Source organism: Telmatherina bonti (genome assembly GCF_933228915.1).
Source record: "Telmatherina bonti genome assembly, chromosome: 3".
In the NCBI taxonomy this organism is placed as follows: domain Eukaryota; kingdom Metazoa; phylum Chordata; class Actinopteri; order Atheriniformes; family Telmatherinidae; genus Telmatherina; species Telmatherina bonti.
Window position 1 is genome coordinate 23,149,640 of NC_136621.1, and position 23,770 is coordinate 23,173,409.

Here is a 23,770-nt window from a genome sequence, read left to right on the forward strand (position 1 = left end):
TATATATATATATATATATATATATATATATATATATATATATGTATATATATTTAATGACCATATACATTTAAACTTTGTTTCCTTTCAGTTCTCATCAATATCTACTGTTCAGTTATAAATTTATTTTGACCTCATGGCTAACTCTAAAAATAAAATTATACAGAAATAATTGCTTATCAATGGTAATCGACGTAACCCATTCAGTTAATTGTAATCCTGATTTGAGGTCATATAACTCAGTCCTAATTTAAATCAAAAAGACATTAGTAAGTAACAGAACTGTTACAGGAACTGTTTTTCTACTCTTTCCTTAATCAGATGTCAACACTTCAACTTTCTGCTCTTGTGCCAAGAAAAAAAAAAAGATTGATTCAGAGTACGACGTAACTTCTGGCTCTTTTCTCGCCTCTACACAGCATGCCACTTATAAATAAATAAATGACTGACTTCCACAGCAATAAAATGCGTCCTCAAGTTTCTGAACTAGCTCCATCAGTAGCAAGAAGACACTGTTAACCATGCCTACATACACCACTTCTATTGACATGAGTACTTGAAAAAAGGCTACTAAAGAACAGTTACTGGAGCTAAAAGACTTACTACGGCTGTAAAAGAAACAAAAGATCAAAAAACTGTTTGTTTTAGCAACCATGGTAGATAGTAACCAAATTTTGCTGTTGATTTCTACAAGCCAAAACTATCTGTTTATATTCCACTGATCTAAAGCAAAGTCCAACAAACAGTTTTTTTCTCCACTGTTAGCTTCATTTCATTTGTTGCTTCTGGACTTTCTTTCATCTGTGGTTCCTGGACTTTCTAGATCTTGACAGGTTGAGATGTATATCCCAATTTGGACATATCTCATCCAATAACTGAAAGCCAATTTCAGGTATTAGTGGACATGATGAATTTGAAGAAGGTGGTAGGTTTGTGAGAAATCAAAGCAAGTAAGGAAAGACTGCAAGGATAGCAATAACTTAAATCTTTCTTTGTATATGTTGCAGCTTTTAAGTTTGTGCGTGCATATAAATACCTACTCCTATCGTATGTATATGCATGTGCATTATAGAGTGGCAAGGTCTGGAAAGTCTGCTAAACTACACTGAATAAGATGGTTTTTGATGCAGTCAAGTGCGCTGCATTTACCTCGCTGTACTGATGCCATCTCTGAGTGTTCAACTGTCTTAAGTGCAAAACCACATCCCCTCATTTAACCTCGACAAGCTTTCAATGACACTGGGTGGGGTGGGGTGGTGGGTGGGGTCAAGGAACTGACAAAACATCTGAAGGTTGATGACAGAAGTTTGCACAGCAGAGTATGCATCCAAATGGCAAGTTTGTTTCATCAGTAAATGTGCTTGAGGCACACACCAGACGGGTGAGGAATATACTGTCAGGACAACTGTTATTGCACCAAACAGGTAAATGTCAGCAAGTGTCAACAAAGTGAAAAGAAACCAAATGAATTTCCTTTCACATCTGCTTGAAAGAGACAATGCCGTGCAAGTGGACAAGATATGGCAATTTAAATGACTAGAGGGGTGTATTAGCTGCCCCTTTTTGGATTTATATATCTCTTTTTAAAAAAAAAAAAAAAGCTCTTTTTTCTATTAAATGGCTGGGCGGTATTGAGTACATTACATTTCATTAAGATCTCGTATGCAGGTGGCTAAAATGAGTTTCCTCTGCAGGGTGGCTGGGCTCTCCCTTAGAGATAGGGTGAGGAGCTCGGTCATCCCGGAGGGGCTCAGAGCAGAGCCACTGCTACTTTGCATCGAGAGGAACCAGTTGAGGTGGTTCGGGCATCTGATCAGGATGCCTCCAGGACGCCTCCCTGGTGAGGTGTTCCGGGCATATCCCTCTGGGAGGAGACCCCGAGTGAGACCCAGGACACGCTGGAGGGAATATATCTCTTGGCTGGCCTGGGAACGCCTTGGGATCCCCCCGCAGAGTTGGCGAATGTGGCTGGGGAGAGGGAAGTCTGGGCTTCCCTGCTTAGGCCACTGCCCCTGTGACCCAACCCCGGATAAGCGGTAGAAGATGGATGGATGGAATTTCATTAGGTGTTACACATATGGACATCGTCCTGTGGACAAGGTCCAGCAGGACTGAATTGGAGAGACTGGCATGAGATTGTTTTTCATTCTCATTGGCAGTCATCTTGATAATATCTGATATGTTATGGCTTCGTAATGGGGGAGTCTTCAGTGGCGGTGGAAGGAGGTGGGGAGGAGGCGCTTTCTTGGCTTGCAGAGGGTGAGGCGGGGCCAGATGCTGGGGATGGGAACTCCTTTATGGTGACAGTGACAAGGTTGGTAGTCACATCTGTGACCACCACATCCTTGCAGCTCGGTGCCATTTCAGGGTGCCAGTCCGGGTCTCCTTCAGCAGGCACCCTTTTGGGTTCAGCTGGGGCAGAGGTTTGATCCGCTGGAGGAGCCGAAGCTAGCATGGTTGGCGATTGATGTTTAGCTTTGTGCTGGCGAGGATTTTTCTTGCCTACTTCCGAAGGCAGTGAGTCCAGAACACCCTCTTCTTCATCTTCTAATGAAGAGGATGGAGAGGAAGGGAGGAAGGGGGATGCTGACACTGTAGGGTTTGTATCTGAGGATGAGGCAGGAGCAGATGGATTTGGGTTCTGGCCCTTAAGGGTTTCTCTGAGAATTTTACTGGACTTGGGGTTTTCGCTGGGAGGTGATGCTTCGGCGGCAGGTTTAGACTGTGCAGCTCTGCAATTAGTGGGAGATTTTCCTTCAGAACCACTGGAGCTGGAAGGAGAAGGAGGTGACTGGTACTGCGAGGAAGTGCTGCGGCTGTTCCGAGCCGCTGTGCTGGAGCATGACCCTGGATGGGAAGGAAAAGGCACAGGGCCTCCACACTGCAGACCAAATGGCTTCCCATACATCGGAAATCCCAACATTTTTAGTGGTGGTTGGAATGGTCTATAAGGGGCCTCTCCCTTCCTACCAATGATACGATTCCGTGAAGGGATGTTTTGGCGTCCTGCTGTGGTATTCCTACTTCCTGCGGCTGCGCCACCCCTACCTGGCTTGTCGATTACCTTAAGGTTGAGGATGATCCGACCTCTCTTGACTTCCCGAGGTTTGACCCTACGGTTAAGGATACGGACGGTCTCAGAGAAAGGGGAGACATGCATGCGGGAAGGGAAGCCGCTTGGGCTGGGAAAGGCTGGAGCTAAGGGGTCTGAGCGGGGCAGAGGACGCCTAGACATTCGGTGGCACCGGTGAATGTCTTTCTTTAGCTTGTGGGTAGCTGCAAGAGAGTTGAGTTTGGGAGAAGGTGCTGCGGTTGCCGTAGAGGATGAGGATGATGGTAAGTGATGAGCTGAAGCAGCAGAGGAGGGAGCTGCACGACTGGAAGTAGACAAAGAAGACTGCGATGTATTCTGGCGGCTGCTAGAAGCTCGACTGCTGCTCTCTCCTTTCTGACCACGAGCCTGAGGGGGATAACAAATTTAAGCAACTAAATTACTGCAAAAAGTTTCAGCAGATCTAAAAATAAAGGTTTGGCTGATTCCATGGACTATAAGTCCATGTTAACCCTCAAAAGGCCAACGCTGCTGACTACTGGTTAAACAAATACTAATTTTAAATTCCTCTTGATCTCACAGAGTTAATGTTGTTTGTGAGAGTTAGTGTTGTTTGTGAAAGTGTTTGTAAAAATTTAGGTGGAAAAACTTTTTAAAAGCTTTAGAAAGCTCTTTCCTGTAGCTAAAGGAAGATTTACAGCTAACAAACCTAACTGTGTTAACTGTGTTCTCCAGGCCGCTTTGTAAAAGCCAAAATAGCTGCATGAAGAAGAAACTAGGGCAGTACAAATGATTTTTTTTACCATTCACACAAAAGACACAGTGATGGCTGTTCTAAGAACTAGAATTAAAAAAAGACTTCAAAAGGCAAGATGGCCAACCCACAAACGGAAAGTGTCACTTCCTTGTAAGAGACCAAAAGTATCCATCTGAACAGACAAATAAAATGAGTTGAATGAGGAGAAATTTCTTCAACAGCTTTGAAGAAATTTCAAAACTGACATGTTAACCTTTGCAATTGTTTTGTATTCACTTAAATACTATTTCAGATTCAGAGGGTAAGCTCCACACTAAAAAACAACAAGTAAATTAATAGTAGTAAAAATGAAAAACTTTACCTTTGTTCCAAGCTTTTTGGGTTTTGGTCCCCGTTTCTTTGGCCCATGCAATTCTCTGTCTCGTTCCCTTCAGAAAATTTAAAAAAGAAAAAAGATTTTAAAGACAATCAGATTACAGAAAAAAAAAAACTCCTAAAGATGGACTAAAGAAAAACCAGGATAATGAGAACAAATGCAAAGAGATGACAGGAATGAAAGTTGTGACGGTGTGAAAGTAGTGCAAGCTATGCTCCTAGGTCCATTTTTGTTTCTTTTTCAGTTTAGTTTTGTCTGCTTTAGTTTCCTGCAAAAATGCATGTGAGCTGCATAAAGACTTTCAAGTGGGTTGACAAGACACTGCGAGGATGCAAGATGTTGCATATCTTCTAAATGTCTGTGGTAGCTACTTTTCTTTGCAATGAGGTAGCAACATCTGAAACTGTGACTCAAAGAAATTGAAGAAACCGTTTGAGATAGTTGGCTCCATGTGGTAGACTGCTCTTGAACCCACAGAGCTAAATGTGCAGATAATAATGTTTGATGGTCTGCTTCACTTATTTGACAACTCTGCACACCCTCTACAGAACATGCTGACAAAACAACAGTACCATCAGTCAGAGGTTTCTTCACTTCTGCTGCAATAATGAATGCTATTGAAGGTCATTAGCCATGTTTACACGCAAACTATCTTCCGTCGGCTAATTGTTTTGAACAGAACAATACTGTTGACAGGAGCCTGACTAATTTATTCTGATCATGACCTACGTTTATATATATCTAGTTTAAATGGATTAAGTAATTCTGACATGCACAGAAAATGTCAGATTTTTCCAGAAACAATAGTAGAAGACAACACAGGGACTTCCAATGTAAACAAACACTAGTGTGGGTTTCTTTTGTTATCTTAACAATTTTAGTATAAGTTCTGTTTTAGTTCTGTTGTTTCTTGCGCTGGCCGTAACTGGTTTTTTTTTGTGTTTTTTAAACAAACTTTATTGAGTAAAATCAGCATAGAAACACAAGCCATAATATAAAGTGTAGGTTAACATTAGGTTGATGCATAACCAATGTAACAAGCCCACAGTAAAGGCAGTTTCTATCCAAATTTTGGAATTTGTGTTTTCACGCATGCAGATCAGAGCAGCAATCAGCATACTCCACCAACTAGAATGTTTACATGAAGCATTTTTATTTTGATCAGGCTTTTTATCCCAATACTTTTGTCCAGTAAAGCATTTCTCTTTAACAGTACAACAGACAACACCATAACATTACAAAAAAGCTATAGCTTGTGACCACATTGGCGCAGTCTAATATATCTATGGTGATGTTGGTTTGATCATTAACAATATGTATTTTAACAAGTCAGGGGAAAAGAAAGACCATGCACATCTATAACCCTATGAAGCAGAATTACTCACTTTTGCTCAAAGCCTAATATCAGCCTGTCATCCAGAATATTCTCCTCTGGCTCCCAAGTGCTGTGCCTGAACAAACACACAATTAACTACTACTTCACAGCCAATCAGATATGATCCACACTTTTAGCTAAAAGCAAGCACATTAATAAAGAGAATGGAGAATGGAGAAGTATATTAGTAATAATTTGGACTATAACATACTTCATTGCCCATCCTTTCCATTTCACTAGGTATTCAAGTCTTCCCTGCAAAAACAAAAAGATATATGTTATTAAAAACATTATGTACAAGAACAGAAGTCACTTAAATGACGACATTTCAAGTTATTTTTTTCAGCTCATAATATCACATTTTACATTTGCAAATAGGTTGAATTTTATTTCTTTGCCTCTAAACAAACACACAAGAAGGAAAAGCAAACTTGTCAAACTAGTACTATTTTATTCATTTAACCACAGGTTGGTAATGGCGCTTATTTGTCAGGTCCTGTATTATTCTAGGAAATGCTACTTTGCAAATGAATTGCATTTCACTGAAGAGATGCTACAACATAAAGCTGGGGTTCTTCAGAAATCTCATACGTTCCAAGTTAAACCCTCACTTATATTCTACTGTCCATTACACTTTTTTTTTTTTTTTAAATTATTATTATTCTTTAAATCCACGTTAATAATCAGATGTTTTCATGAAACCTCTTCCAACTTGGAAAAAAGAATCCAACTACTAAGTTCCAGCTGCCAGATCTCAAGTATCTGGAGGCCCTACATCAAGAGCAGCAGTCACTTCAAATGGGAACCTATACTTATCTATAGGGTCTTTTGCAGAACACAAGCTTTACTGCACTGAACTTTTAGAAGTCCTTCATTATTTGTGGCTGATACACATCTAAAACGAGGGTTCAGTGTGTGTCGCACAATGTTTCGGCAACCATTGCAACATCCTGCTGATGATATTAGGTTTAACGGGGGGGGGCTGAACACACTTCTATAAGCTATAAACTGAAAGATTCGGACTATACACCCTTAGCTACCATTAACTGGTAAAGGGGAAAAAAAAAAAGCCCCTCCATTTCACAGCACAAGCCGTATCCCGTGGGTCGGTTTGCCTTGCTCTTCTGAAGCAAGCCAGCCTCTTCTTTGTGTCGCTGCTTTTATCGCCCTGCCACTGTCTGAAAACACGAGCCAAGAATTTTTACCATTGCTAGTTAGCTTCTAGCTAACACGGGCTAGTAAAGTATATTCATCCGGCAACCACAAGGCCTCCATAGAACTGCAAAGGCGCAATAAGACGGCGCAGAGACTATGGACGGGAGCCGTGCCGCGCCGTGCGGACCGCGGCCAACATCTGCAGGCATGTTGCGACATGCGGGATGGTGGCGGCTCACCTTACGAACGCGGCGTTTCAGTATAGCTTCCGCGGCAAAAATGCGATCTCCCGCCGCCGACAGCTCCATGTTTCATGCCCGATCTTAGCTACCCTTGTCTGTTTGTGTTTCTCCAGTCGGTGAGCTCCGCCGTCTGATCGGTTCGATCGCAGCCAAACAGACAGCAGACGCACATGTAGACCGACGCTGCTCAGCAGAGTAGAAATGCCAGGGTATGGAGTTCAAAATGACTCAATACAATTGTACATGTGCAGTACTTGATTTGTAAACCACATCAATTTAGCATGAAGAATAACAAATGTAAAGATTTGCTTCCTTGATTTTCCCATTCTTATTCAAGGTGTTTTTTGAATAAGGTTGAGAAAATTAATTATCAATCAATAAATATAATTAAACCATCAATCTTTATTTTCTCAGAAAAAAAAATCCCATTCCCATCCCATGAAGTCTGTTTTCTATCTGAGAAAATAAAGCAGAAAAAGAAAAACAAAACCACTCCTGTATTCATCTATATGTATTTTTCTCCATGTTTCAGTGCTGCAGTTTAGATGCACAAAAGCCTGTTTGAACAAGAAATTATTATATTTAGGAGTTTAAAGATAATAACACATGTGTAGGATGCTTGCTTATTTTCACGTTAGTGTATGTGTAAGTTTATTTTGTTTTCATAATCCTTCACATGTACGTGTACATTTGAACACAAATTTGCAAGTTTCCATGGCTTTGCATATTTTGCACAATGATTGAGTAATTTTTTTATCCATACAAAACCAGCTTTTTATTTGTAAGGTCTGCTGTTATAATTTCTTCATTGAGTTAACAACATTAAATTCCTTTGACTGAGTTCAAGATTATTAATGTCGGTTATTAGATAATAGACATCAGGCTGTGCTAAACAGAGATGTGTTCTGGACCAGAGCAAAGTTGGGCCCTGTCCCAATACCCATACTACACCTTATGGTGCATGTAGGGATTCAAATGTTACAAGCGGGGGAAACAGGAGAGAGACTGTTCCACCATCAACCTTTGTTGTTACCGCCGTTCTGCATAATTTGTGTACAGTATTTTGCTGCTCAAAATGATTAAACTGAAATGGTAAGTTTGATGCTTGATCATCAAACATTACTGTTTTTTCACCATTTCGGTTCAAAATGTCATATGCAGCTATGAATTGTGGGTAATATCCTTCAGCAAAGTCTGCATGAATGCTGGATTTTAGCTGAAGTGTAGACTGGGGGTGCAAAATGGGGGAAAATATTGTCCACTCAGGAGAATTTGGGCACACTGTACACACAAATGTGCACAAAAGAAAAAAAAAAGAAAGCCTTGAAAAAATACATTGATGGCCATGGTTTCAGCTATGATAATATAACAGCAAAGCAGGCTGTTGCAAGACCCAGACCCAAATGCATCTGTTGGGAAAAACAAGGCATACATTCCTTTGTGACTTGTGGAGAAAATATTCTTTGGGAGACTCACAGATGGCCTGTAAAAGCACTCACTCACTTCCTGATCACTCCCAAATCACTTTCTAATCAATCAACCTAATAAATCTCAGAATTTGATTGGCCTAAGGCTAATTAACTAAGGGCTAACTTGATAATAATCAATTCAATTCTCCACCATCCATCCATCCATCCATCATGGATGGGTCAGCAGCTCAGCACAGAGCCTGGATAAATATGTAATTAAAAATGAGTCATGTTTAAGTTTGGCAGTGACTTCTAGTGGCCATAGTTATTATAATGGAATATGAGTATAGCTTAAAGGATGTATTCATTGTGTGGGGAGATGAGATCAATGGGTTCTTACTTTAATTGAGCGTCAAACAATATTTTTTTCACATTCTGATATGGCAAATCAGAAACTGACAAATACTGCAGTCACAGTATAAAGTAGTAAACCCAATGTAAGTAATTTATGTATAATGTATTTTTTCCAATATGAAAATATTTTTATGCACTTAGGAATCTCCAAAACGTTAGAAAAGATCACACAGAGCCTTTGCACCCTTTGAAGTAATTGAAGTAATAACAGTTTCAAGTTATCTGGGAAATCTTTCCATAAAGTCTAGGTGTGTTTGTAGGAATTCAGACCATTCTTTCAGAAGCGTTTGTGCAGTCAGACTCTGATGTTGAACAAGAAAAGCTGGTTTGCAGTCTACACTTTAATTCATCCTAAAGGTGTTCTGTTCTGTTAAGGTCAGGGAACTGTGCAGGCTAGTGCAGTTCTTACACAACAGACTCGCTCATCTATATCTTTATGAACCTTGCTTTGTGTCCCAGTTGTGCAGTCAAGTTGGACCAGGAAGGAACCATTCCCAAACTGCTCTTATAAATTTAGGAACATGGAATTGTCCACGATCTCTTAGTATAATGTAGCATTCGGAGTTCTTTTCACTGGAAATGAGGGGCTAAGCCCAGTTCCATTGGATTGCCAGATGGAGAAGTTTGCTTGTTTGACTCTACAGAACATGTTTCCAGTGCTCTACAGTCCAGTGGTGGCAGGTTTTACACCATGGCATCTGGTGCTTTGCATTGCAGTTGGTGATGTATGGCTTGGATGCAGCAGCTCAGTAATGCAGACCCCACCATGAAGTTATTGAGGCACAGTGTGGAGCTAATCTTAAGACCATATGAAGTTAGGAGGTCTGTAGAGATATGAATCTGAAAGCTCTGCACACTTAAGGACCTAAGTACTGTTGTTTTTAATTGTTTTAGCATTGTTATCATATTGCTGACATTTGACTGGTGTATTTAGTGAAGAGGAAATTTCACAACATGGCTTGTTGCACAGGTAGCATCCAGTCATAATGGTAGAACCGAGTTCCTGAGAACGACCCATTCTTTCACACGTTTGTAGAAAGCAGTCTGCATGCCTAGGTTCTTGATCATAAATACCCGTGGTCTTGGAAGTACTCAGAATACCTGAATTCACTTATTTGGATTGATGCGTACTTTTTGCAATATAGTGACAGATAAAAACATCCATTGTAAATACCAGACTAACCATTCTCCAAAACCTGCTGAAGCCAGTCTTTCTTCAGGAGTTGAAATTACTATACAATTTTATTGTATTACCATTGTTTCCAACAGAAGGCAGAAGTATGCTATCAAATTGTGTACAATGGATTTTGAGAAAATACATACATCATTAAATGTAAGACATGCAAATAACATACATTTGTGCCATTTATACTTGGTCAAATCCATTAATCCTAAGAATAGTCATGCTGACTCCAATTATAGGTTATTCAATGTATGTATTCTACAACAAATACAGACCTGTTTCCAATTTCGCTGGTACTAAACAGTACATGGAGAACATCCCACTTCAATCAGAAGAGGAGCAATTGCCTCATATATTAATTTTCAACTGTTGTTAAAAAAAGTATTTCATGCAATTTACTGCTATTTGTGTGACACTTATATAAATAAAGTTAAAGAGTTGAGTTTACAAAAGAAGATCTCTAGAAAGTATTTTGTATCTAATCATGTCAGGAACACTCAGGATAATTTTAATATAGTAGGGCTGTTTGGTGTTTATAGTGACCACAATATAATAATAATAATAATAATAATAATAATAATAATAATAATAATAACAACAACAACAACAACAACAACAACAACAACAACAATAATAATAATAATAATAATAATAATAATAATAATAATAATAATAATAATAATAATAAAAGGAAAATAAATGAATTTCTCAAAATAAATATATTTATTTATTCTCAGAAAAACATCCATTTTAAACTTTAATTTTATAAGATAAAGATTGGTTTGACATGCTCTGCCGGTTTGGATACTTGATTAGTATTGTAAGGGGTTTAGCACATACAAACTGATAGTTCATCAGGGTCCACCCTTTTTACCAAACAGAAAACAGCACTTGAACTCTGATTGGTCTATCAGGCGTCAATCGAGATTTCTAGCACGGTTGGTTGTAGGGGCAGCTGTTGACGTAACTATCAGAAGTCAGGAAAGCAGCACAGAGAGCAGGTAAGCTGCCTAGTTTGATTCGTTGATGCGATTAGCAGTGGCAGGCAGGTACCCATCGTTAGTATATTATTTCGTCCTGAAATAGTTTAAGATTTTATATATATATATAAAAAAATAATAAAAAAAAAAGGTATATTAGAGAGATTTAGGAATGCAGAGGTGTTGGAGCGTATAAACCATCCCCAGCTTTAAGCGCTGCTGTCATGTCATCTTATTCTGGATGACTTGAAACTCTTGAATAACATGAATGGAGCCATTTGTTTATCATTTAAACGATAGGCATCCTCATCAATGTTTAGGTCATCCTAGCAAGGGGAAGGGTGTGTTATGGAGTGTAAGGGTAAAGGTTGACAGCTAATGTTAGCGTTGCTAGTTACAACATCCTTTCAACGTTGATAATGATATAAATGGAGTTTGTTACTCAGCTAAGTACATGATCAAAACTGAAAGCAGCAGTAAAATGTAACATCTAAGATATTTGACTTGTTGCGCCTCTTGAGCGCTGACATACTGTCTTGGGGATATAATAAATCATTCATCAATGTTGACAACAATCCAACAGGCTGTGGCTGACCAAAGTGAGCTGCTTTAAAAAAGGCTGAATGTTACTCCATAAACTAAAGTACTGGGCTCATACCAAATACACACACTGTAGTTTATGTTGTTTAAGTTATCCCTGAGTTATCTCTGTGCTTTTAGATAAAAATGCAGTTCCTGGGCCGGCTGCTGGACACAGTCTCATCAGTGTCAACTCTCTTCACAAACCCTTACCGGGTCAGAGATGTACCGCTGTCAGACTATGGAGGAGGCGGCAAAGTGGTGTTGAAAGAGGAAGGACGCATAGTCCTGTATAAAAACACACAGTGTCAGTCCTGGGACTGTCTGCTCATGTGCCCTGAGACACCAGCCATTGTTCTGAGGTCAGTATTGATCACATCCTGTGATGACTGGGAGAGATATGTCATTGTTCGTGTAATTCATACATTGATCAAGGGTTAAAGGGTAGGATTTGGTCAGTACTTTCATCCTAAACTATTTTATTGATTTTGCTGAAATTGACTTCCATTGGTACCACTAAACAAGCTGAACAGAAATTAAACCCATCATCTTAAACAGATGACTGTTGACTCATTCGTTTACAGCTTAATTTATAAACTAATATACAGATTGACAGACTGCAGAATAAGTGTTAATTAGTTGGAATTAGCCTAAATCAAACTTGGTATGATGCAGCTTGTGTTGAGTTTTTGAAGAAACTTACCATGTTTTGCTGTGTAAAAAACTTGTAGAATTGAAAAATTGGAGAATAGACTTTCTTAAAGAAGAAAAATGGTTTAACTTTTACAATTCTTATGTATCAAATTTGCTTTTTCTAGTATTATCAAATAGCAAATGCCTAAATAAAAATCTGCTATTTGACCACAGAGTCTTCTGAACTGTTTGCAGGTTGTTCCAGGTGGGATCTGAGGAAGATGCTATGAACTGGTTTCCCCAGTATGCACTCAAACTTCGACCCTTTTATGAGATACTTTCTTTGAAGGCTGAGACTGTGCAGACAATTGTGGACTGCATCCGCAGCCACCCGGACTGGAGCTCGGCCCACATCGCTGTGGAAACAGGCCTGAGAGAGTGTCTTAAACATAACTATGTTCAGAGGTAAAAGAGCAGGGGTTGATTTTAGTGCAGTGTTGGTTCTCACAAGGACTTGTCTCTTAAAAGTGTGTCTGTTAGTTTTGATTACTTTAATCAGCCAGCAATGTGTCAAACAACAGTTTTGTTGCTTAGTAGTGCCAAACTTAGACATATTTATTTTAGTGATGCATCATCTATTCTGCCATGCTAACCCATTGATAAAGAATTCAATACATGCTAACCTTCAACAGAGACATGACTTGGAAGCACTCAGTGTCAGAGTGCCTGCTAAATACATACAAAGCTATAAATAATGAATGAATTATAAATTGATTTCTGAAAAGCACTAAACTGTCACTTTGACTGTCAATTTGCAGGCTATTAACTACAAACTAGAAATGAGTTTTTCCTTTAGCTCTTAGGCATATGCCTTTTTCATGCATTGCTTAGTTTCCACATGAAACATTTTATACACCCATAATGACGTCAGCTTTTGGGACAGCGCCCTAGTGTCATCTTATGAAAATGTTTTGCTTTCATTCTGTTGCAGGAATATTTAACCCATAATTTTGCCAGCCATTTTTTTTTAGCACCAGAAATGCATTTCAATTCTCTCCTGGTTTGACTTACTTTACTAAACCACGTCAACACAAGCTTACAAAACCAGGACAAACCCAACAAGTCAGCTGGTATAATGGGAAATTATTTTAAATCTAGCTCTGTGCTTAAAAATGTTTGGTGCTTATATAGAACAAGAAATAAGCTAATATTTTTGTGCCTTCAGTCAGATAAATGCTCGGGATGCATCAGGTCAGACGCCGCTGCACCTGGCGTGTGATCGTGGTGACTTGGCATGTGTGAAGGAGCTCCTGGAGGAAAGCCAAGCCCGCACGGATATCAAAGACCACAACGGAGAAACACCCATTCACTACGCCTCAAAGCAGGATTCTCCCGTTATCATCCAGGTGAGATTCAGAATCTGCTGTGACATCTCCATCACATATGTACAAACTCAGGCTGAATTGCTGTAGTTTTTCCTTGTTTTTTAAAGTTTCTACATGGAGGTCTTGGGATTTGATAGAAAGTAGTGTCTTTTAGATCCGATATTAACATAATCTCACTTCTCTTCTCCCTCCTCCATCATTGCACTGTCGTCTCCCCATCCAGGCAATGTGCTCACGTTTATGCTCAGGGGTGAATGATCTGAACAGTAATGGAGAGACGCCGCTTCATGTGGCCTGCCGTTTGGGACGTGTTGAAAACGTTAAAGCCCTGCTAGTGGGTGGAGCCAAGTGTGATGTCATTGGTAATAAAGGATACCCTATCCACACTGCCATGAAGTATAGTGAAAAAGGGTGAGTGGGAAGATGGCTTAAGTCCAAGACTTTACTGAATGGATTGTTTTGCTGCCACATAAAACGTCCGTACAGCTAAGATTGTTTAGAACAGAGGTGCCCGGCTCCAGTCTTTGAGGGCCACAATCCTTCCACATATCCCTGTTCCAACACACCTGACTCCAGCTATATAATTTATACGTTTTGCAATATGCCTGTGCTGTAACACATACTATATGCAGGTGCTTATATTTGTGTTTGTCTGTCAGATGTGTGGAAGAGATCCTCAAAGCAGACCCAAGTCAACTTCAAGCTGAGGACTCTGTGTACGGAGGGACACCCCTCCATTGGACTAAAACTGCTGAGGTTTCAAACCCCACATAATAAACAGCTGTTTAAATAATACATTGACATAGTGACAGCTCACATTTTGTGTCAAAACACATATCGATGCTTTTTCTTTGTGAGGATAAGTGTATGAGATTTATAAGGAGACTCTGAAACTGCTATTTGCTGTGGTCTCTTTGTACCAGATGTGCCGTATGCTGCTGGAGCATAGCTGTGAAGTGAACTACCTCAGTAAAACTGGAGAGAGCCCCTTGCACATTTTAACCAAGAAACACCGTTTTGAGGCAGCCATGGTGTTACTCACCCATGGCGCAGTTGCCAACTTGAAGGGTCAGGAAGGAAACACAGCCCTTCACCTAGCTATGAAGGTAAGACGTCTTGTTTGGATGATCTTTCATGTTCAAATATTTTTCTTCTTGTAATCCATTTGTTCATGAAATGAAATAAAATATTTGTGAATGCCACTTCTTCTACACATAGTACGGTAGGCCACTATTATCTGTATCTTCAAGTGGATAAAGCAAACTGTTGACAAGGAGGAGGAAAGGGCTTCTTTAAAATTGGGACCATTTCAGAATGGTTACATAATACACACAGGGACCACCTGTACAGGTCTACTTGTTTGTATGGATCTGATTTTTAAAATTTGATTTCCTCAGAACATGGAACAAAAACTTATTTGTGAATTATTATTATTATTATTATTTTCTTTAATCAGAGCTGAACTAGCAAGTGCACCACAATTGTGCTGTTTTTAGTTGCTACATGGCTACATTTCACGATTGTGACTCTTGCTTTTTAGATGGATCACATAGATTTGATTAAAGCACTGATTGTGTTTGGGGCTGACGTGGAGATCCACAATGATCTGGGAGAAACGCCAGGACTCATCGCTGCACGCACTAGCAAAGGTAAGGGAGAGACAGGGGTCGGAGCCAAAGGCTTAAACCATTAGAGGGTGTAGGTACCTGAAGCATGAGTTGAAATGGATGTAAAAAGAGCTGCAACTACTACAAATTGTGGTTTGGACAGTGATTTAACAACAAATGTGCAATTTCATGGAATGTTCCTGAAAATAGCTTTTTATTGTATATGGCAGGGTTCTGCATGCAAACTGATGTCTAACAACTTATTTAGTAAATGCACAAATGGTTAACTTTGATGTACAATATGAATATGTTACATTTTGTTTTAAAGCAACTAAGAGGCTGAGCTGAGACTCTTTAGAGACTGCACGATAAAAACTTTCAAGGTGTAACGCTACACTTACAATGCAGTGTTGGGTAATTTTTAACTTATCCGAAACTAAACTCATCCTCAGTCTGTGAGTAAAAAAAAAAAAAAAAAAACAAAAAAAAAAAAAAATGGGAACGAAAGGAAATCACAAACTATAGCCTGAAAAGTCCAGTGTGTGAAGTTCAGTCTCATAAACTCCAGATTATAACCAGCTGATTTCCTCCGGCCTTCCCTTCACTTTCAACTGTGAAATAAAAATATGAAAAACATTAAATGCAGACTGCAGAACAAGAGCTTCGCTTCTTCCCTTAAAAAACAACAGTGCTGTTGGTGGAAGCCAACAGGAAGGGTCTTCTGCTGGTTCTAAAGTAAAAAAAAAAAATGCAACCACAGTATGTAACCACTCTTAAAAACAACTTGAATAGGAATTCAAATCGTGCTACATTTGTGTAAGCAAAATGCAGATTGCCGCATTGACATCAGGGATCTAAATCTCCGCTCCTCAAGGAGGTCTGTCCTGCAAGTTATAGATATATCTTTACTTCAACACACCTGATTCAAATTTATCATGGTGTAGAACTTGACAATAAACTTTGATTAATTTTACTTAGGTGTCAAATTCATCTAAAACCTGAGGGATAGTGAACCTTGAAGACCGGAGTTTGAGGTCCCTGTTCTACATCAAGGAGGTTTCCCTTTGATTTTCCAGGTTTTGATTAGAGTTTTTATCAATCAATTGTTTACTCATAAAGAAACTGAGTAAATCTTGTTTGGTGCAGGAATGGGGGAAATGAGTTTGAGATTATTGTGTATTGCATGATGATTGCTAACAGCTCGCTTGTCTTCTCGCTTTCTGTCTGCTACATATCCCATCATCTCAATCGCGCGGTTTTCTTTGCTGTTTGTGGCACATGTGCATGCATAACATGTTGGTTTGTGTGTGTGTTTTTTTTATTAACATGAAAGGTCCTAATAGAAAGATACTGCTGGACATGCTGTGTAGTGTAGGAGTCCAACGTTGCCTCCCTCCCTCCCCTGGCAGTCCTCCTCCCATCGCCAACAAGACCCGACCTCAAGGCATAGGTAACAAAATCATCCCTCAGCTCTGCCTCCCCTCTGCTGCCCAGTATTGCACTTTTTATCCACTTAGGCTTCATCTTTGCTGAGGTGTTTATAACCATATTGCTATTATGGTAAAATGCATTTTCACAATAAAATATATTTATTTTCTCAATACCATGATTAGACACCTTTTTTTTTTTTGAAGATCTTGTGGCTTGCAGAAGAGCAAGCATCTTCTCTCCCGCTCTGTCCTTTATAAATTAATTTGATGCTATGTGTTTGTTTTCTATTAATAACTTTTGTGGTTGGCCCCCAGGGTTTGAGGATATCATGTATGTGGGGGCTGCAATTGGTGCACTTAACCGAGGCCTAACAGAAACTGATAGCCCTAAAATGGAGAAAACAAAGTGAGTATGGGGACACTAGACGGAGGGGAATATGCTCATATATATATATATATATATATATATATATATATATATATATATATATATATATATATATATATATATTATATATATATTATATATTATATATATATATATATATATATATATATATATATATATATATATATATTTATATATTATATATTATATATATATATATATATTATATATATATATATATATATATATATATATATATATATATATATATATATATATATATATATCTATATATATATATATATATATATATATTATTATATATATATTATTATTATATTATATAATATATATATATATATACCAACATAGCCACTGAGAAGCCTTAATGATTTTATTTCTAGTTTTGATATGATCATTTTTGCCATTTTGGAAACAAAAGCTTATTTGCTCTGAAAATTCTTCTGTTTCGTCTCTCTTATAGGATGGACAGGCTTCTGTGTCTGGATGGTGGGGGTATTAAAGGCCTGGTGTTGATCCAGATGTTGATTGCTCTGGAGAGAGAGGCAGGTCGACCCACCAGGGAGCTGTTTGACTGGATCGCTGGCACCAGCACAGGGGGCATCCTCGCCCTCGCCATAATCCATGGTGTGTTTTCCTTTGGTTTTAAACTTCTCAATGTTTTGTAACATGTCCTCATATTAATTATGCTATTTTTTTATTTTTACGTGCAGGCAAGTCCATGGAGTACTTGCGCTGTTTATACTTCAGGATGAAGGAGCAAGTATTCAAAGGGTCAAGACCTTATGAAACAACGCCACTTGAGGATTTCCTGAAGACAGAATTTGGAGAAAACACTAAAATGACAGATGTCCAATACCCAAGGTAAAAAATTCAAATAAATATGTTTTCTTTTTTAGTTTTTCACTTTCTGTTTTTCATAGTTTGCGTTGGGTGCTATGCTAATTTAGCGAACATCTCATTTTGGTGCCCTAAAAGAAAGAAAACAAAAGACTGACTTGATTAAAAATGTGTGCAGTTGTTTCCAAGTTTAAGACATTGTATTTGTGCATACAGACGCTCTAAAATCTCTGTCTATTCTCCCTCCAGTTTTACTTTTTTGACCAGTTGTCTCTGCACAGGGTAATGGTAACCAGTGTTTTAGCTGACAGACATCCAGGGGAACTCCACATCTTTAGGAACTACAACCCCCCCTCCATCCACAGAGAGCCCCCGTATGCCACTGCCGCCACCTTTAAGCCTCTGACCATACCACAAGGTAATTCAGAATTACAATTAAAGTGTTTTATTTTTGTTTTCATGTATATCACAGGCAGATACCCATCTGATCCACTGATAAGAAAACAACAGTAGACACTAAACTAATCCAGACATCAGACATACCCACCACCTTTACAATGCACATGCTCCCGAGGTTCAGACAAGTAAATAAGGTTTCAAGGCTCCCAATTTTGTTGGCAGAATTATCATGCAGGTGTCTAGTTGGTCTAGTTATATTGTATTGTTTGAGTATGAGTCATGTTATTGTTACAGGATGGGAAGATGAGGATGTGTTGATAGTAGGATACACAGAAGAGCCTCCCAGAAAGCGTAGGAAGGTGACAGATGAAGGTGTGTGTACATAAGTGTGTATTTCTATACAGACCAAAGTCTTGATGACGTTAAAAATAAAATTATTTTTAATATTAAATTTGTATAAATCTTTGACATCAACTCTTCGGGTGAATTAAAGTATGATTTAGTGGTTGATTGTAGGCTTTATAATTCTTGACAAAAAGTGAATTAATGAAGGATTTCTTGTGAGATTTACAGTTTATTTTCAATTAAATGTCAGTCAGTACTCTCAGATTTAACAAGGAATGTCATCTCTATGGGCTGCAGTAACATGCAGGCTCATTGGTTCACAGTTGTCAGACAAACACAGTCCTCTGCTATTAACTTACACGATCAGTCCCCCGCCCCCGATACTACAGCCCGACAAAAGCTTAAACTGGTAATTCTCATGTTAATAGAAAAAACTTTCGTCTGGTATAGTTAATGAAAGAAACATTTTAAGCTGCTTATTCCTTCCATCTGCTTCTCACTGCTAATGTGAGTCTTGTCTGCATTGATCAAATAAGTAAAACTGTTTGGATTTATTGTTATAAACTGCAAAAAACTACTGATAGATGTGTAATGATAAATGATTCTTTGCTAAACTGTTTCCACAGGTTTTCATCATAATTTTAATCGTTCTAAATTCTGATAGTGAAACAAATGCTCGAACGGGTTAAAAAGGTCTTAAATATAACTCGGATAATCTGGATGAAGCATTGGGATGGAGTTTTAGGAGTTTTAATTGAAAAGGAGAAAAGAAAGCGACAAGGATTTGGTAATCGTAGGTTCATTATGTACAGTAGGATGTAGTGAAGTCTTGTGGCTTAATAATCATGCTGCAATCTCCCAACGTCTCCTGTCTTTTCTAGTTTGCATGAAAACCATAAAACACCTGCTGACTTGTTCTTTCTGCAACATGGCTGATTGTCTGAATGGCTAATTTTAAGTTGACAAAAAAGAAAAACTTGGTGCAGGTGGGAGGGGTATGGTCATGAATACTGTATTTCCCTTGTGAACATATAGCAACCTAAACGTTCCACTTTAATCTAAACTTAAGTTTTTTTTCACAATGAGACTTCAAAAGCCTCTGCTCAGTATGATGTGTTTTCGTCAGAGCAACTTGTGTGGAGAGCCGCTCGCTCCAGCGGTGCCGCTCCCACCTACTTCCGACCAATGGGTCGCTTTCTGGACGGAGGGCTGCTGGCGAATAACCCAACACTAGACGCCATGACAGAGATCCACCAGTATAACAAGGCCTTAAAAGTTGAGGTTGGCATTTCCACTGTTGCATCCCAGGTTTATTTATTTAATTTCTTTTAATAAGTTAATTCTCCGCTGATGCAGTTGGATTTGTAAGAATTTCTTTTATCTTTACTGGGACTTTTTTTTTTTTTTTTTTTTTTTGTCCATAAGGGCCGCGAGAAAAACATCAAGAAGCTGGGTATAGTCGTCTCCCTTGGTACAGGTGAGTCACTCACCAAACAAAGCATAAGGATACATTTGTAATACTGAAAGTTTTATACTTCTATCCCTGAATCATATATTAGTTTTCACTATTTGAATGCAGTCATTGTCCACATTGTCCACATTTACAATGTATGAATGTTACAGAAAGAACTTTAATAATTACATGATCAACAGTCTGAGATAACATGATGCCCATCTGAGTGAAATGACTTGTTTGTCTGAGACTGTGTAACTGGAATACAACTAAAGTTAGAATCAATGAAGATGCCCTTCTCTTTTCTTTGTAAGATATAAGACTGAATTTTCTGCCCCTGAGTAAAGTCCCACAGGTTGTCATGCTTTGAACATGTCCACCTGTGTGTTTCCAGGTAAACCCCCACAGGAGGTGGTGAGCTCTGTGGATGTTTTCCGTCCCTCCAACCCTCTGGAGTTGGCCAAGACTTTTGTAGGAGCAAAGGAGCTGGGCAAAATGCTGGTGGATTGTGTGAGTGCACTTCTTTTGTATTAAAATGGGGCGTTGCTGGATACTTGTCTTATTTGGTCAATTGTCTCCCACTTTTTTTTTTTTTTTTTTTTTTTTTTAAGCTTCGTCATATAAAGCTGTTCATCATAACATTAAAAAAAAAAAAAAAAACAAAAAAAAAAAAAACCCAAAACTTGGGTATGTTGTATATTTGCTTCATCTTTCTGACACTGGTATCTCTGACTGGGCAGTGTACAGACTCTGATGGCTGTGCAGTGGACAGAGCCAGAGCCTGGTGTGAAATGATCGACACCATCTATCACAGGTAAACTTATGTTAAGCACACAGTTACGTCTGGTTCTTCTTTCTGCAATCTATGCCTTCTGTCTTTGCTTTGATTTAACGTCTTCTCGCCTTCTGTTTTGGCCTTGATTGCTACTTGACTTGTTTTTCCTTCCATTTAGGTGCTGCAGCTCAAATTAGTTGTCATGTTAAGTGACAGAAAAAATATTTATCTGTTTTTACTGTGTGCATGGTTGAGATCTTCTGCAGTGTGCTGGATGCCACAATAAAAGCTGAGTAGCGCGGTTGCAGACTGATCTAGAAAGCTTGTCATGGAACCAGATGTGGCATCTTCAGAATGACCAGACTTAACAAAGCGTGTACAATGGATTTAGTATTTGGTTAAATGATACAATACTGACCATCTGGAGCTATCTACCTTCCCTATATTAGGTTTGCAAAGTCTCAATTATTCTTCCACCTATCCACCATCTGTCTGCAGCTGTCTGGTTAGCAGTACAGCTGCAGACAGTACAAGCAGTGCAACACGTAAACACAAAATGGGAATAAACTGTTTAAAGATTTGACTAAATATTTCTGTTTAAATTGGAGTAATAACACAAATAAAGATTATGCAAACTTTCATTCAGACCCTTTCCTTTAGGGCTGTACTTAGTATTTTTCCATTTTCCTAAGTATGAATTATAAATGTCTGAAACTTCACAAATCCCCGTTATTTGTGTTTTGTGCAGACTGAGTCCTCAGCTGTCTCAGGAGGTGATGCTGGACGAAGTGAGCGATGCGGTTCTGGTGGACATGCTGTGGGAAACCCAGATGTACCTGTATGAGAAAAGGGAGGTCCTCCAGTCTTTGGCAAAAACACTACTGACCAACTGAAAGTGCAATAAAATCACAGAGGCACTAAAAAAATGGAGAAGACACTGAGACCAATGAGCCAAGTGGCTGCTTCAAGATCTGAAATGTCTGCCTTGATTTGATGGGGTCTTTTTTTTTTTTCTCTTTAAAAAATTTGGAAAGACTTAATATGATTTATTGAAAGTCAGGTTATGTAGCATCATGTGACCATAATCACTGACATTTTCTCTGCTATCTTTATCAGGTGAACTGTTTGTATATAAACCTCTGAAGCACAACTTGTAGAGCCCTCTCTCCTTTGGCCTCTGCCCACAGGGGGACTTGTCAAAGAAAGTGAGACTGAAATGAACAAAGGTAGCACCCATGCTTACTGTAACAGTGATGACTAGCTGTCATCCTCCTCTTTGCTGTGTTGGAATACATATGAAGTTGTCTTGAAGGCCATTTGGCCATTTCTAGTACTACTGGAAAGTCTGTTACAATGTAGTGCAGCTTGGGTGAAGATGATAATAATGAAGAACCTGTGCTGCCTTATGTTTCTGTACCATCTCCTTTCTTCAGTCTGCAGCACAGTCCTGCAGTTATACCTGACTTTAAAAAAAACTTAGCCTCACACATTTTCCACTGTTTCTGTTTTTTTTGTCTTAAGCCTGTATTTATCATTTATTGTTATTAATTAAGTGAAGGTTTAGCGTTCAATTGTCAAGTGAACTTGAAGAACAAAGGAACCTTTGAACTGCTGCTACTTTCACTGCACAAGCAGAAAATCACCTACTTTTGTTTTTTTATTTCATTTGAAGTTTTGTATTTGACTCAATACCTGATGTTTATACTAGTAGAGCAATAAATAATGTCACTATTTACACAAAGATTGTATTAAACTTGATAAAAAAAATGTTTACTTTGTTGGTAAATTCTTACTGTGTTAATAATAAAATATCTTATCAACCCAACATTGTTGCAGAACATGATTATATCTGAGGTATGTCCAAATAGCTGGTATTTAAACACACCGAAGCTGATCACAGAATGGAAAATCTGTGTTTAGAAGTGGTTATCTGCGTGTTCTTTTTGGTTATGTGTTGGAGATAAATGTTTTTTTTAAGACCCGAACTCCATTTATGAACTTTGGACTCATGGACTCATGGTTTGCCTTTTTAACATGAGCCATCTGCTCGATTTACCCCCCCCCCCCCCCCCCCCCCCCCCCCCCCGCAAAAAAAAACGGCTTTACTCAGACAACACACTCTCACTGCTTTACTCCCCTATTACACACCATTACATTTTAAGATAGTTATTTCTGTGGCTTCTCAAATGTTTTTTTTTTTTCCTCTCTTTTTGTTTTAAGAAATTTTATATTTCTATCGGTCTTGCTAAAGCAATCTCTGTTATATAGTTTTTATGCTGGCACTGTAAGACAATGACACGTATATTATGAAGGTCTTTGAAAGGAAAATTACTGAGATTTTAAGGTGTGCATACAACCTTTGTGATGCGTAACAATGGTGTTTTCTTTCATGACAAGTACTTGTTCCATGCAGATGATATGTTGAAAGTTGGCCTGCAGATGTCTCCATATTTTGTGTAAAATGCTTATTAATCCCTGAATTATTTCAAGACAATACCTTCATCAATTGAGTGATTTTAAAAAGCTGTGTTGAACAACTTCCCAGGTTATTGGGCTGGTGTGAACTTAAGACTTTGGCCAGTCGTTTTCTCTGCTTGCTGAATACAGCTCCAGTGTGAAACTCACTTCCATTCTGTGTTATATAATAGTCCCAGTATAATGTATGCCTGGTGGCTGATCAATGATATAGTTTTTTTTTTTTTTTCTGTTACACAGTCCAGGTTTGGTCAAACTTTACATGGCCAAGTCTCCTGATGACACTCACCAACCTTTTTAATTGTATTTCAGATATTAGGACATGGATGGCAGAGAACTTCCTTCAGCTCAACCAGGACAAAACAGAAGTTTTAGTTATCAGTCCTGAAGCACAAATCAAACCAATTTTTTTTTTTATAAAGCACTTTTCACATGTTAAAAACATAGCTTAAAGTGCACTACAGATTTATAAGCACCCCACACTCCTGCCCCCACCA

General features: G+C 38.6%; 2 protein-coding genes across 4 annotated transcripts; one reads left to right on the forward strand and one right to left on the reverse strand.

Moving 5' to 3' along the window:
* Positions 1–85: 85 nt before the first annotated feature.
* cbx6a (chromobox homolog 6a) lies at positions 86–7,058 on the reverse strand. The gene is made up of 5 exons (XM_079264862.1): positions 6,955–7,058; positions 5,772–5,815; positions 5,571–5,636; positions 4,171–4,237; positions 86–3,460 (listed from the first exon to the last, which is right to left on the reverse strand). The coding sequence occupies exons 1-5, from the start codon at positions 7,021–7,023 to the stop codon at positions 2,183–2,185; spliced, it is 1,524 nt and encodes a 507-aa protein (XP_079120988.1). The 5' UTR covers positions 7,024–7,058; the 3' UTR covers positions 86–2,182.
* Positions 7,059–10,948: 3,890 nt separating this feature from the next.
* On the forward strand, positions 10,949–22,521 carry pla2g6 (phospholipase A2, group VI (cytosolic, calcium-independent)). Of its 3 annotated transcripts, none has more exons than XM_079265024.1 (18): positions 10,949–10,964; positions 11,664–11,884; positions 12,411–12,620; positions 13,381–13,561; positions 13,764–13,951; positions 14,200–14,296; positions 14,464–14,646; positions 15,081–15,189; positions 16,481–16,597; positions 16,893–16,983; positions 17,450–17,613; positions 17,700–17,850; positions 18,108–18,244; positions 19,697–19,878; positions 19,996–20,047; positions 20,418–20,533; positions 20,764–20,837; positions 21,547–22,521. In XM_079265024.1, exons 2-18 carry the CDS (start codon positions 11,670–11,672, stop codon positions 21,689–21,691), a joined length of 2,412 nt encoding a protein of 803 aa, XP_079121150.1. In that variant the 5' UTR covers positions 10,949–10,964; positions 11,664–11,669; the 3' UTR covers positions 21,692–22,521. The 3 variants fall into 3 exon arrangements, with proteins under 3 accessions (XP_079121150.1, XP_079121151.1, XP_079121152.1); XM_079265025.1 differs by having other exon boundaries at positions 19,697–19,851; XM_079265026.1 differs by lacking the exon at positions 16,481–16,597.
* The last annotated feature ends 1,249 nt before the right edge of the window (positions 22,522–23,770 follow it).